At 40.1% G+C, this 16,209-nt stretch overlaps 1 protein-coding gene and 1 long non-coding RNA gene across 3 annotated transcripts in view; one reads left to right on the forward strand and one right to left on the reverse strand.

The window, feature by feature from the left end:
* LOC132401064 (uncharacterized) overlaps positions 1 to 5,940 on the reverse strand; it is a 29,512-nt gene extending 23,572 nt beyond the window's left edge. The window contains exon 1 of the long non-coding RNA XR_009514469.1: positions 5,804 to 5,940. This is a non-coding gene — a long non-coding RNA (uncharacterized LOC132401064). The remainder of the gene's footprint in view (positions 1 to 5,803) is intronic.
* A 552-nt stretch (positions 5,941 to 6,492) lies between these two features.
* The window catches only part of LOC132401063 (regulator of microtubule dynamics protein 2), a 99,768-nt gene continuing 90,051 nt past the window's right edge, over positions 6,493 to 16,209 (forward strand). The window contains exon 1 of one of the 2 annotated variants that reach the window (XM_059982847.1): positions 6,493 to 7,134. In XM_059982847.1, the coding sequence (XP_059838830.1) occupies positions 6,701 to 7,134 (434 nt within the window). In that variant the 5' untranslated portion in view covers positions 6,493 to 6,700. The remainder of the gene's footprint in view (positions 7,135 to 16,209) is intronic. The other variant, XM_059982846.1, reaches the window with a different exon arrangement.

The following is a 16,209-nucleotide window of genomic DNA, read 5'->3' on the forward strand; positions in this document are numbered from 1 at the left end:
CAGAGAAAGCATTTGATAGATTGGAATGGGATTTTTTATTTAAGGTATTGGAAAAATATGAGTTAGGAAAATCTTTTATACAATGGATTAAAACTTTAAATACTAATCCTCAAGCTAAAGTAGTTACAAATGGTCAGATTTCAACACCATTTTGCTGAACGAGGTCAACTAGACACGGCTGCCCATTATCACCTGCTTTATTTGTATTGACAATAGAACCATTAGCAGAATTAATTAGAACAGATTCAGATATTGGGGGCTTTAAAGTTAATCAAGAAGCATATAAGATTAATTTATTTGCTGATGATATTTTGATTTATTTAACAAACCCATTGCAATCATTGCAAAGATTATCTTTTAGATTGGAAGAATATGGGAAAGTGTCAGGCTATAAAGTAAATTGGGATAAAAGTGAAATTTTACCCCCCACCAAAGGAAATTACAATCAATGTCAATTAGCAACTCAATTTAGATGGTCAATGAATGGGATAAAATATTTAGGTATTAGAGTTGATAATGATGTAAAAAATTTATATAAACAAAATTATTTGCCATTATTAAAAAAAATAAGAGGATCTTGATAAATGGATGATGTTACCAATAACATTAATAGGTAGAGTTAATGCTGTAAAAATGAATATATTTCCTAGATTGCAATACTTATTTCAAAATTTACCAATACAATTACCTCAGAAGTTTTTTCAAGAACTGAATAAATATGTAAGGAAATTTCTTTGGAAAGGTAAGATGTCAAGAATATCATTGGAACAATTGACATGTAAATTTGATCTAGGAGGGTTACAACTTCCAAATTTTAAGAATTATTATAAAGCAAATCAACTTAGATTTATTGCGTCTTTTTTTGATGAAGAAAAATCGGCATGGATTAAAATAGAATTGGATAAGATAGGAGAAAATATACCAGAAGATTTTATATATAAATGGGAATCCAAATGGATACGGGAAAAAAAAAGAATCTCCTATATTAAGACACTTGGATTGATTTATGGACTAAGGTAAATATAGATGATGAGATAAAGAAATCTTTATTAGCAAAAAGAACTTTAATCCAAAATAGGCTTATTCCTTTTACAATGGACAATAAACTTTTACATAATTGGTTCCAAAAGGGGATTAAATATATAGGTGATTGTTTCGAAGGAGGTATATTGATGTCATTTGATCAATTAAAAAATAAATATAAAATATCAAATAACACTCTTTTCTGTTATTTTCAATTAAGAGCCTATTTACGAGAAAAGCCGGGACAAACAATGTTGATGCCAAAACCTAGTGAAATAGAAATATTGATTCAGAAAGGAACAATTAAAAAATTTACATCTTGTATGTATAATTTGATTCAAAAGCAAATAATTAAATTAGGAATTCATAAATCAAGACAAAAATGGGAATCTGATTTGAATGTTAAAATTGCTGGGAAAAATTGGTCAAGATTATGTTTTGATAGTATGAGAAATACAATAAATGCTCGACTTAGATTAATACAATATAATTTTTTACATCAATTATATATAACACCACAGAAAATAAATAGATTAAATTCAAATATGTCTGACCAATGTTTTCGATGTAATCAAGAAATTGGTACCTTTTTACCTTCTACTTGGTCTTGTTTTAAAATTCAACCATTTTGGATAAATTTAAGACTTTTATTGGAACAAATTACTGGAGTACAACTTCCACATAGTCCACTATTATTTTTATTAGGAGACATTGAAGGGACAATACCAAAACTTAAATTGAACAAGTATCAGAAAAAAATTATAAAAATTGCATTGGCAGTAGCCAAAAAAGTTATCGCAGTTAGTTGGAAATCTGATTTATATTTAACTATGGATCATTGGAATAATGAAATACATAGTTGTATTCCATTTGAAAAAATACATATAATTTAAGAAATGAAAATATTTTTGAAAATTTGGCTCCCATATTTACAAAAGATAGGATTAAATACATAGGTCCTTTGAAGATAAAATTATAGTAATTGGGGAAAGTAAAAAAAAATATCAAAATTATTTTGAACTCCATGGAGCATGTGGGGACCCTCAGATATCCAGGCAATCTTTCTTTCTTTCTTTTTTCTTTCTTTAGATAAGGGTTAAGGGGGGAGGGTTGAGAGGGGGAGGGTTAATATTATCTTTCTTACTATTTTACTATTACATTTATTCTTTATAATTTCTAAAATTTAATAAATAAATATATTTCTTTTTAAATACTATGTTACAATGAAGTAAAAAGTGTGATAGAAATCTGATGGCAGAGGGGGAGAAGATGTTCCTGAAATGTTGTGTGTACCAGTTCCCTGATGCTAGTAGTGAGAAGAGGGCATGTTCTGGATAGTGAGGGATACTGCCTTCCAGAGGCACCAACTTTTGAAGAAGTCTTGGATTATGGAGAGGCTTGTGCCTGTGATGGAGCTGGCCTAATCTGCAACTCTCTGCAGGCTTTTTTAGATCTTGGGCACTGGAGCTTCCATTCCAGATGGTGATGCAAGCAGTCAAAATGCCCTCTCTCCTCGAACACCTTTAGGTTGTTCACCAAGAACAATAAATGGGGCCTTTAAGAAGGGTGAAGTCTTTATTCTCCAGGGTTCATAGGATACCAGAAGAAGAAAGATAAAAATGGAACCATATCCTTCTTTTACAGTGTGTGGGGGAGGACCACAGAATCAGTGGTGATGGGAGATTGAGGAAAAGCTGCCATCAATGAGTGATTGAGTGTGTCTGCTGGGCACTGCCAGCTCTGCCTGACCCCTCGCACACTCCACTGCTGTGTCTTGGCTGGTGTGGAATGCGGGGTGGTGGAGTGGTGGAATAGTGGAGAAAAGGCATGTGGAAATGCCCTGCTTCCAGCTGGCAGAAGATGTCTGCAGCCTAGAGCCAACACCAAATCCTTCGCCATCCACCTCACTGGTCTCCCAAAGCTCATTTGTATCTAGAAGGTATCCATATATCAGGTATTTGTAACCTGGGGAGGTATTGTACACAGTACTTCAGGTGTAATCACACTAAAGTCTTGTGCAGACTTCCTTAAATTTCCACTCCAAACCCCTTGAAGTAAAAACTTATACACCTTCTTAATTCTTTGATCTATTCCATACTAATTTTCATCTTCAGTCAAACTCTCATCTTGTGACTGGTTTTTGAAGAGACACATGTATCCTGACATTCATTTGTTGCTTTTAAATTAAAAAATTAGTTTGTCAAATGTTACTAGTTTGACTTTATGACCTAAGCATACTATGTGGTATGACTTTTGATTCATCATTATGTTATGTTTTTGTTAACGGCGAGTTGACTCTTCGATTTTTTTGATAGCACTTCCTCCATTGTTGGCCTTTGCAACTGCACAAGAGAGCTTACAGACATCACAGAGAAAGTGAGTTTGTGTATTTGCCACTCAGAGGTGTAGCAGGGCAATAGTGTAGTGTGAAATTAATGGAGAATGGCTTTGAGAGGCACTGATGGTGGATAGTGGATCTGTTGGACCATGTTGGCTTAGCTTAGGACTTTACTCAGCTAGTGGCCTTGCAGTGAGTGGATGATTTGATTGAGGTTTGGGGGACAATGTATAATGGAGCCATATAAGAAAATAGATTTATTGCTGGGCTAGACTTTGGCCTTTTTAACCATGAGAGTGAGGTTTCTTACAAGGACAATGTAAAAACCTTGGAGACGTTTCAGTCCAGCAGCTTTTTAGACAGTTGCAGTTTTGGCATGTGAAACCAGTAGAGGCATTAGGCAAAACAGATCAACAGTTAACTCTTTCTGCACAGATGCTTTCCAGCATGAAGAGTGTTTCCAGAGTTCTTAGGTCTTATTATGACAAATTTATGGTCAGTGTAGGAGCCAAGCATCTGTTTTCTATCTGCATTGTATTCTGTACCACGTGTTTATTATGGTAACCAGTCACCTGGGTGTGTTAAAAGCAAAGGGAATAAGTCACATATTCGTGCTTTGTTAATCACAATTTGTAGTAGCTTGGGGGTGATGGATGTCATATCTTTTGCTGACCACCCAATTACACTTAGCTTACACTTGGGTATGCTTAAGTTTCATTGCTTCATGATTGTATGTTTGCTAATTGCACATAAAGGATCGAATACATATTCTCAACTTTTGGAGCAATAATTACAGGAGTGAGGGCACATCATGCAAGTATAACAAATCAGTAGGGTGGCAGGAAGCGGCAATTATTTTGGTTTGGTTTGGCCGCTGCAGTCAGGTTAAAGGCATTGGCAAGCAGTATATTTTCGAGATACCTTATATGAGGCACTGTGCTGAAATTTAATACAGTATCTCAGCTGGCAATGATGGGATTAAGACAAAAGTTTTTGAGGTAATGACCTGACACTTAATAGAGTTGGCAGAATATCAATTAACGTGGAGATGACATCATTCAAGGCACTACTCAAAGGCAGAGCAGTGAGTACAGTAATTCAGATATAGGAATGACTGTGTCTTCTTTCTCATGGCCAGATCATGTGGGCACAGTTCAACGGGAGAACAACTGGAAGGCTGTAAGTCGCAACTGTGAAAAACACAGGAGGCTTGGCATTGGATGTTATGGGGACCGCCTGAATACCCTAAACCAAAGATTCTTTAACTGTTAGCAAAGGTGGGTTTCCTATTTGCTGAGGTTGCAAAGGAGCACAGGTGTGAAACACACCAGGTGAGGTGCAATAGACATAGTGGAATCAGTTCATGGAATAGAAATGGGAATTTTGAATAGCATTTACTACTCTCCAAAAGTGGATGACATGAACTGTTGAGGGATCTTTACTGCTTGAGAGAGAAAAATAAGCACGTGCATTGACACTACTGTCAATTTGTTGCAGGCCAGGATATGTATTTGAAATAACAACTTCTTTATTTTAAGGTACAGCAAAATTATGTTCAAAGTACAACATTCAAAGTAACTTTATTATCAAAATACATATATGTCACCATATACAACCTTGAGATTCATTTTAATGCAGGCATTCACAGTAAATACAAGAAACACAATCAGATCAATGAAAGACCAACCCCCAAGAAGATGGGCAACCAACCAATGTGCAAAAAAAAGACAAACTGTACAAATACAAAATAAATATTTAATAATTAAGTAATAAATATTGAAAAGTGAGCTGAAGAGTCTTTGAAAGTGAGCCCATAAGTTGTGGGAACCATTCAGTGATGGGGTGAGTGATAATGAGTGAAGTTATCCCTTCTCCTCTGGTTCAAGACCCTGATCTTGAGGGTAAACAGTTGGGCACAAATGCAGAAAGGTCACCCCAAATCATAAAGGAACAAAAAGAACTGTTGGGTTGCTATTTGTGGACAGATGGGTCTGGCTGTTCATTGAAGTCTGTAGCTAGCATACATCATCAATCATGGGCATACCTTGGATTGAGTCACTCAGAATGGCATTGCAACCATGGGAAGAGCAGAGATGCAACAGAAACACATGTTTAGCACTGCACTGATCCTCCATAAATAATCAATGGAGGGACCACTGTCAGATGAGAGTCACCATCATCAAAATTATGAGCAATCATGACCACCATCTAGTTGGTGTAAACGCAGCATTCATACAGAGCAGGCCGCAGGGGTGCAGCAACACATGAGGCATAATCAAAGTTTGTGCATTAATCAAAATGATCAAAATTACACACAGCTTAACTCTTTTTATCCAGATAGTGAGGAAATACAATATCGTGGCAGTAAACTTCCACAGTAGAGAATATTTTATAACAGAGAGAACTAGGAGTAGAAGTACAGTTTTCTTAAAGTGGAATCACCTGGAGACAAGGTGGTGAAGAAGGCACTTGAGACACTGCCTTCGTCAGTCAGAGCACGTGAGTATCTCTTCTCTTCCATTGTCCATCAGAATCCGATGACGACATCCACTCCTTTAACGGTGAGATCTTTGGTGACTATACAGTCCTACCCTGGACCCACAAGTTCTATTGTGGACATGAGTATAGGAGTTATGACATCATGCTGTGTATATGGTGAAATGACACTTGGAGCATTGTCTGCAGTTCTGGTCACACAGCTATGGGAAGGATACAATTAAGCTAGAAAGAGTGCAGAAAAGATTCATGAGGATTTGAAGAGGAGAGCTTGACTGGATAGACTGGAACCTTTTTTGGAGCATATAAGGCTGTGTGGTGATCTTATAGGGCTTATAAAATTATAAAGGGTATTGACAGGTGGTTGGTCATGGTCTTTTTTTTCCCTGGGTACAGTCATCTGAAACTAAAGGACACAGGTTTAAATGTGATGGTTTTTCCACATAAGGGTGGTGGGTATGTGGAGCCAGGAGGTGGGTACAATTACAATGGTTAAAGGGCAGTTGGACAGTTAGATGAACAGGAAGGATTTAAATACAGAAATATTGACTAACACAGGCCAGTTCGGGAAGGCATTACGATCAGCATGGATGGGTTGGGCCGAATGGTCTGCCGCCGTGCGGTTAAACAAATGATCTTCGATGGAGGTCCTGGATCAGAAGAGAGTGTGTTATCCGCACCCGGGGCTAATCTGAGGAGGGAGGATCCCGATCTGAGAGCGGAGTAAGAAGTAAGCGATCAGGTTGCGACGAGTGACGGAGCTGAGAGGCGGCCGCTACGGCCGTCCATTAGCTTTGAATTCGCGGCAGCCGTTCGCACTCGAGCGCCGACCCGCTCGACGTAATGGCGCCGACGGCCGAGGGTAAGGCCGTGGTCCTGGGCCTGTTAGCCGGGATCGGGGCGGCCGGTCTGACGCTGGCCGCGGTGGCGTGGTACCACCGAAGGAGGGAGAGGGAAGGCGGCAGAGGCTGGGCCGAGGCGGTCGGCTACTCGAGGGGGCTGCGGCAGGCGGACATCGTGGACAAGTTGGACGGGCTGATCCGCGGCCTGGAGGAGCTGAAGAGAGAGGTGAAGAGCCTGAAGGAGACGGTGCCGCGCCTGGAGAAGCGAGTCTGCAGAGAGCTCGGTCAGGCCGGTCCCCAAAAGAGAAACAGCCCCGCACACACAGCGTCCAGGAAGAGGAAGAAGACCGCACGGAGCTCGGACGAAGGCGGCGCGGATGTTGAAGCGGCTGGACAAGGTTCCCTGAGCTCCGAGGAAGTGGAGAGTGAAAAGGGGTGAGACATCTGCCTGCTGTTTATTTTACACACACACTGGAGTTTTCTTTATCGGGATGTATTAGCTGGCGAATTTCCAGTGGCTGCTGTACTTTCAAACTAGGTTTGTCTTGCAATGTAATTATACTGGGACAAACCTTGCAGCCACTTAAGTGTTAAGTGTTCCCTCTAGTATTAAAGGTTGCTTAAAATGTTGAAACAATTGATGCAGATTTATTTAAGGGAAAGGTAGATGAACCCATTTAGAAATGGATATGTTTTATAGGGTCCGTTAGGGAGTGGGACGGCGGAAGACAGACAGTGTTGGTGATGCGCTAATTAGAATTTCTCGAGCTAATGTCATGGTTCTCTGCTTTCTTGTATTTCATTCATATGATACTCAAGTTTAAAGATTGTTTAATGTTATTTCCTGTACACACGTGTAAAGGAGAATGAAATAAGTTATTCTGGATCCGCACAAAAAAGCAATAAGATAAAAAACACAATATTAATAATACAATAGTTATAACCACAAGAAGTAGCTTATGTACATTGTATGCCCATAAAGTGATGCTAGGCATTTGTCTGGGAAAATGAAAGAATAAAGGACGCACAGATGGGAGAATGAATAGAGTATAGAGGGATATATTTTCCATTATTAACCTAGGTGGCATAGAGGATAGGGCATAACAGTTTGTTGTCCCCTGCACTCTGGTTGATCTTTCATTAATCCTGTTATAGTTACTATTCTATAGACTTGCTGAGTGTGCCCATGAGAAAATGAATCTCAGCTTTCTTTATGGTGACATATATGTACTTTGATAATAAAATTTACTTTGAACTTAGATATTGCAGAAATCATGCATTATCACCATACTGCACAACTGCACCTAGGCTGGAATGCAGTTTTGGTTGCAGATGTGTAATTTTGACTCTCCCTTTCCACTGATGCTGCCTGACCTGAGTTTTTCCAGTGCTTTCTGGGTTTAATTACCCGATCTGGTAACATCTGCAAAGTGAGGAATCTATTATGTTTGAGTTGTCGATCTTTTGTCAGATCTAGTCATTATTCAGGAAGTGGTGGTTGGTTTGGTCTCCTTAAGGAGAACTATATTTCTACTTGAAATAGGTCAAGGAATATTCACTGGTTGATTACAGCTTAGGTGTTACCATATAAGGATTAACAGGCTGGGCCAGTACTGTTCGGAATTTAGAAGAATAATATCTGTTAATATTCCGACAAATGGCTATAAAAATTGAGAGGATGTTTCCCTTCAGAATAAGGGGATGCCCTTTGAAGTCAACTGCTCTTATCTTGTACATCTCCTATTCCTGTCATTCTTTGTCCATTTTAGGGACAGAACTGGAGAATATCACAAATATGAGCTATAATTTTGAAATATACAGTGTAAACATTAATATTTTTGGCTCAACTGGTCTACAATGTAACTTATGCATTAACATTGTCATGTTCTACTTTGATCCTTATAAACATATTTTTCCTTTTCCCTTGCAGATTATCTAGCAGTCCCTTGAGTATATTTATGTTGTAGACTTAAACCAGTCTTGATGGTAGTAAGCCACTATCTAAATCAATAAGTTTTTATTAGTGACTTGTTATGGTTCATGTTTTTAGATAACAAGTTTCAACATTCTTTCTATATCTACCTATTAACAATAATTTGCACAAATAAGAGAGTAAAGCACCCTGAGGATCTTCATTGCAGTATTTCCACATTAAACACATGACGTCAACTTTGTAGCAGATTGTAATCTTGAACAGTTGGATTTTGAGGAGAACTTTGGAGATGTGAACAGTTAGACCAGTTTAGGATCAGAACTGCCCAAAAGTTAGGTTAAAGCTGCTGAATACATGTTGGGTGATGTCAGGAAACTAGGCTATTCGAGAATAGGAGAAGCCTATTTCTAGGTTAGTCATAATGGCAGTTTTAAGCATGAGGCAGTTTTATGGCAGTTTTAAGCCGAGTGCCATTTGTACAATTTGGTCTTTGGACCATAAATTATTTTAAAATGAACAATTGCTTAAGAAAATAAAAAATATAGAATGTACTTTATAGGAAATGAGCAAATTCTCTGATTAACCACCTGCATTTGGGGCAGTTTAAAGCAGCCAGTTGACTTACCAATCAGCATGTGCTCACAATGCTGGCGCATCTAGGGAAATACATGTGTCACAGGGAGAAGGTGTAAACTTTATACAGACCATACTGGAGGTCAAGATTGAACCTCACTCACTAGACCTTTGTGACAGGTGTACTACTTGCAGTGCCAATTTGCTACCCTCAATACATTAGGAAACCGAAGTATTAAACATTTATCATGATGTCTACTGCATTGCATTAAAGTACTTGTATGAAAGGTAGACACAACTAGAAATGTCCAGGGGCCATTCTGCAATGTAGACAACCTGAACGACGATTAAGGAGAAATAGGATGGATTAGAACATTGTCATGTGAAATATCAATCTTATCATGTACTGTACATATATTTTATTCAATTATGAGTGAGCAGGTAGAAATGATATAACCATATAACAATTACAGCACGGAAACAGGCCATCTCGGCCCTTCTAGTCCGTGCTGAACGCTGACTCTCACCTAGTCCCACTGACCCGCACTCGGCCCATATCCCTCCATTCCTTTCCTGTCCATATACCTATCCAATTTTACTTTAAATGACAATAACGAACCTGCCTCTACCACTTCTACTGGAAGCTTGTTCCACACATCTACCACTCTCTGAGTAAAGAAATTCCCCCTCGTGTTACCCTTAAATTTTTGCGCCCTAACTCTCAACTCATGTCCTCTCTTTTGAATCTCTCCTACTCTCAATGGAAAAAGCCTATCCACGTCAACTCTATCTATCCCCCTCATAATCTTAAATACCTCTATCAAGTCCCCCCTCAAACTTCTATGTTCCAAAGAATAAAGACCTAACTTGTTCAATCTTTCCCTGTAACTTAGGTGCTGAAACCCAGGTAACATTCTAGTAAATCTTCTCTGTACTCTCTTTATTTTGTTGACATCTTTCCTTTAATACGGTGACCAGAACTGTACACAATACTCCAAATTCGGCCTTACCAATGCCTTGTACAATTTTAACATTACATCCCAACTCTTATACTCAATGCTCTGATTTATAAAGGCCAACATACCAAAAGCTTTCTTCACCACCCTATCCACATGAGATTCCACCTTCAGGAAACTATGCACCATTATTCCTAGATCACTCTGTTCTACTGCATTCTTCAATGCCCTACCATTTACCATGTATGTCCTATTTGGATTATTCCTATCAAAATGTAGCACCTCACACTTCAGCATTAAACTCCATCTGCCATCATTCAGCCCACTCTTCTAACTGGCCTAAATCTCTCTGCAAACTTTGAAAACCTACTTCACTATCCACAACACCACCTAACTTAGTATCATCTGCATACTTACTAATCCAATTTACCACCCCATCATCCAGATCATTAATGTATATGACAAACAACACTGGACCCAGTACAGATCCCTGAGGCACACCACTAGTCACCAGCCTCCAACCTGACAAACAGTTATCCATCACTACTCTGTGGCATCTCCCATCTAGCCACTGTTGAATCCATTTACTACTTCAATATTAATACCTAACGATTGAACCTTCCTAACTAACTTTCCGTGCGGAATCTTGTCAAAGGCCTTACTGAAGTCCATATAGACAACATCCACTGCTTTACCCTCGTCGACTTTCTTCGTAACCTCTTCAAAAAATTCAATAAGATTTGTCAAACATGACCTTCCACACACAAATCCAAACTGACCGTTCCTAATCAGACCCCGTCTATCCAGATAATTATACCATCTCTAAGAATACTTTCCATTAATTTACCCACCACTGACGTCCAACTGACAGGCCTATAATTGGAAGGTTTACTCTTAAAACCCTTTTTAAACAATGGAACCACATGAGCAATATGCTAATCCTCCGCTACCATCCCCGTTTCTAATGACATTTGAAATATTTCAGAGCCCCTGCTATTTCTACACTAATTCCCTCAAGGTCCTAGGGAATATCCTGTCAGGATCCGGAGATTTATCCACTTTTATATTACTTAAAAGCGCCAGTACTTGCTCCTCTTTAATCGTCATAGTTTCCATAACTTCACTACTTGTTTCCCTTACCTTACACAATTCAATATCCTTCTCCTTAGTGAATACCAAAGAAAAGAAATTGTTCAAAATCTCTCCCATCTCCTTCAGCTCCACACATAGCTGTCCACTGTGATTCTCTAAGGGACCAATTTTATCCCTCACTATCCTTTTGCTATTAATATAATTGTAGAAACCCTTCAGATTTATTTTCACCTTACTTGCCAAAGCAACCTCATATCTTCTTTCAGCTTTTCTAATTTCTTTCTTAAGATTCTTCTTACATTCTTTATATTCCTCGAGCACCTCATTTACTCCATGCTGCCTATATTTATTGTAGATATCTCTCTTTTTCCTAACCAAGTTCCCAATTTCCCTTGAAAACCATGGTTCTCTCAAACTTTTAACCTTTCCTTTCAACCTAACAGGAACATAAAGATTCTGTACCCTCAAAATTTCACCTTTAGATAACCGCCATTTCTCTATTTCATCCTTTCTATAAAACAAATTGTTCCAATCCACTCCTTCTAAATCCTTTCGCATCTCCTCAGTTAGCCTTTCTCCAATCAAAAATCTCAACCCTGGATCCAGTCCTATCCTTCTCTATAATTATATCGAAACTAATGGCATTGTGATCACTGGACCCAAAGTGCTCCCCAACACATACCTCCATCACCTGACCTATTTCATTCCCTAACAGAAGATCCAACACTGCTCTTTCTCTAGTTGGTACTTCTATGTATTGCTGCAAAAAACTATCCTGCACACATTTTACAAACTCCAAACCATCCATCCCTTTTACAGTATGGGCTTCCCAGTCTATGTGTGGAAAATTAAAATCATAAAATCATAGCCCTGTGCTTACTACAAGTATCTGCTATCTCCTTGCAAATTTGCTCCTCCAATTCTTGTTCCCCATTAGGTGGTCTATAATACACCCCTATAAGTGTTACTACACCTTTCCCATTCCTCAATTCCACCCAAATAGTCTCCCTAGACGAGCCCTTTAATCTATCCTGCCAGAGCATCGCTGTAATATTTTCTCTGACAAGCAATGCAACACCTCCCCCTCTTGTCCGTCTGATTCTATCAAACCTGAAGCAACGAAATCCAGGAATACTTAGTTGCCAATCACACCCCTCCTGCAACCATGTTTCACTAATAGCTATAAAATCATATTTCCAGGTATCAATCCATGCTGTAAGCTCATCCACCTTTCTTACAGTGCTCCTAGCATTAAAATAAATGCATTTAAGAAATTCTCCACCTCTTCCTGTTTATCTCTAACAGTATAAAGAATTTTACTGTCTTCTTTTTCTTCCTTCTCCCATACATCTGTTCCTACACTCTGGTTTCCCTCCCCCCCCCCCCCCCCGTATCTAGTTTAAATCCACTGGAGCCTCTCTAGCAAACCTACCCGCAAGAATATTCGTCCCCCTCCAGTTCAGATGTAAACCGTCCCACTGGAACAGGTCCCACCGTCCCTGGAAAACTGCCCAATTATCTATAAATCTGAAGCCCTCCCTCCTGCACCATGTCTTCAGCCACGTGTTGATCTGCACTATCTTACTATTTCTAAACCCACCTGCACGTGGCACTGGTAGCAATCCTGAGATTGCTATCCTGGAGGTCCTGTCCTTTAACTTGGCGCCTAGCTCCGTAAATTCACCTTTCAGGACCTCCTCACTCTTTCTACCCACGTCATTGGTCCCTACATGGACCACGACCTCCGGCTGCTCACCCTCCCTCTTGAGAATATTGAGAACTGAATCCAAGTGATCGCGGACCCTGGCACCGGGGAGGCAACAGACCATCCAGGATTCTCGATCTCTTCCACAGAACCTCCTATCTGTCCCCCTAACTATCGAATCCCCTATCACTACTGCTCTCCTCTTTTTCCTCCTTCCCTTCTGAGCTGAGGGTCCAGTCTCAGTGCCAGAGATGCAACCACTGCAGCTTGTCCCTGGTAGGTTGTCCCCACCAACAGTATCCAAACCAGTATACTTATTATTGATGGGAACGGCTCCAGCTCTCATTCCCTAACACGGTTTGTCAGGAGCTGCAGCTGGATGCATCTTTCGCAGGTGTAGTCATCAAGGACAGCTGTGCTCACCCTGACTTCCCACATACTGCAAACGGAGCACTCAACTGCCCTAACTGCTGCCTCCATTACCTACTTCTAAGCTAATTAGGTTAATTAAAGGAGCTTACCCGGCTTTACCTCACCTGGAGTGAAACGCATACTCAGCCTCTGCTCGCTTTTTAAATTCACCCGCTGATCTCAGAGGCCGACTTTCACGCGCTTGCGCAGTCGTGCCCCGTTCAACCCCCACCTCCGCCTGTTCTCGCCAAAGCCTGATTGAGCCAAAGCCGTCCCACTCTGCCTCAGTCCACTCCGACGATGGCCGCTGTATATGGCGGACTTTCTTTTTAAACCTTTGGCGCGCTACGTCACGCGCCTGCACAGTCTAGCCTCTTTGCCGCGATCAGTTAAAAAAAAACTTCTCTCTGAGCTTCTTTTACCTCTTCCCTCTCCACCTCTTGCTGAGATTTAAATAACCGTTGAAATGATGTGTCTGTCTGATTAAAGACTTAACAAGTATGGGTACACAAATATTTATAAAAATATTTTTTATATCAAATTATTTTTTTCAAAATGAGAGTACTCCTGTAAGAGAATATAATTAATTGGAGAAATTGCACTTCTTTATGACAGGCTTCTCTTGCATAATTACTAAAAGTTTAATTAGTGTGAAATTTAGAAATGAAGATATAAGTGATAACTTTTGGCAAAATGCTGAAGTGCCAAATTCATATTGATGTAATTTAACTTCTACAAGAATGTCAAAGTCCTTTGTACTTAGGAACGATGTTTTAAAGGATGTCTGTATATTTATAGTGACAAATTAAAAATACCTTTCATTCATTCGTTTGTTATGTGCCGTGGGCGATTATAGTCTTTCCATGACCGTGATTGTTCTTGGCAAATTCTTGTATAGAAGTGGTTTGCCATTGCCTCCTTCTGGGCAATTTGTAAAGGTGTTTGGTGACAGACAGAATCTCCTCACACTTCAAATGAAGTAGAGTCACTGGTGTGTTCTTCTTGTATTGGGCTCAGTATTGGCTCTCTGATATGTTGATGTCCAGGGACTTGAAGCTGCTCACTCTTTCCAATGCTGACCACTTTCCCCCCACCCCACCCCATGAGGACTGGTGTGTTCTTTCCTGACTTCCCCATCCTAAAGTCCACAAACAATTTCTTGGTCCTGCTGATATCTATTGATGACGTTTGTGATTGTAAATTTAATTTGGCTAGATAACAACTGGTTTTTAAACCACAAATTTTAGATTGCATTAACAGGAGACGGTTTAAGAATTAGAATCAGGTCTATTATCAGTGACTTGCGTTGTGAAAATTTGTTGTTTTTGTGACAGCATTACAGTGCTAGACGTAAAAATGCTGTAAATTGCAAAAATTGAATAGTGCAAAGAAGAATTAGTGAGGAAGTGTTCATGGGTTTATGAATTGTTCAAATCTAGTGGTGGAGGGGAAAAAGCTGTTCCTAAGACACTGAACATGAGTCTTCAGGCTTCTGTACCCCCTCCCTGATGGAAGTAATAAAAAGAGGGCATGTCCTGGATGGTTAGGGTGCTTCATGATGGATGGGTGCCACCTTTTTCAAAATAAATCTGAAGCTGTCCTTGATGGTGGGAAAGGTTGTGCCTATGAAGGAGCTGGTTGAGTTCCCTGTACATTGGAACCTCCGTTTCAGGATGTGAAGCAGCCAGTCAGAATAACTCTCCATCGTAAACCTGTCGAAATTTGTAGACTCTTTAGTGACGTACCATATCTCTTCAAACTACCAATAAAGTATAGCTGCCAGTATCCCTTCTTCATGATAGCATCTGTGGGTTGCACCCAGGATAGATCCATTGAGGTTGATGTCCAGCAGCTCGAAGCTGCTCACTCTTTCCACTGCTGGCCCCTCAATGAGGATTAGTGTGTGTTCTCCCAATTTTTTTTCCCTTCCCTTAAATCTACAATCAATTGTTTGGGTTTGCTGATGTTAGGTGCAAGGTTGTTGTTTGAGCAGCCTGTGCTTTTAATTGCAATTTACTGCTTGCAATTTACGAAAAAAAACTGAAAGGCTATTTGCAAGCTTCTCAAACTTATTTGCATTTACAATAAGAAATGTAAATACGCCTGGTTCCTGTTTGAATTAATATCTGCTATATTTACATGACTCCAAAACACTCCCTAACATTCTCCTCTTGGCCCCAGACAGAAATTTGTCCCAAGAAGGCCAAACTTTAAGGAGGATCTGATTAAGTAGGGCAGCAAAAACACCCTTCACTTCAGATCCCTTCCTCAATTACTAACCTGCGTGTACCTGCATGTACATTTATTGGATATAATTTTATAATAAAGTATATTTTGTTTAATAAAAAAATACAACAACTTCTTGGCCCTTTGGCTAAGATCAAGTGTAGTACCCTTGGGACACGCAACGATCGGAAGGCGGAGAAGGTTTTGTGCTGACGCAGGGGTGGATCCTAATGCTGATTAGCTCCCAATCTATACCCCTTTCCAGCGAGACAACAGAGGTGAACAGGATGGCTGAAGATAACAGCGCATCGGCCCGAGGCCCGGGCATCAGGAACGCTGTCCGGCTGACAGTGCGACGCCAGAGCAAGGGCAACGGCTTCACGAGAGTGACCTTCATCCAGAAGGTCCTGATGGACTGCTGTGGATTTATAATCGACAACATCTACTGCGTCCAGGACTTTGCTGGGTTCTTCGACGTCACCTTCCGACGACCCGCAGGGTGGCAGAAGTTGCTCCAACAATTCCAGGAGAAGGGGAGAGAGACGCCGCTGTTGCAGCTACAAGCACAGCCCCTCTTTGCTGCCGCCCAGCAGGAATGGACTGCCACCGTGCAC

Source organism: Hypanus sabinus, chromosome 10 (assembly GCF_030144855.1).
Source record: "Hypanus sabinus isolate sHypSab1 chromosome 10, sHypSab1.hap1, whole genome shotgun sequence".
NCBI lineage: Eukaryota > Metazoa > Chordata > Chondrichthyes > Myliobatiformes > Dasyatidae > Hypanus > Hypanus sabinus.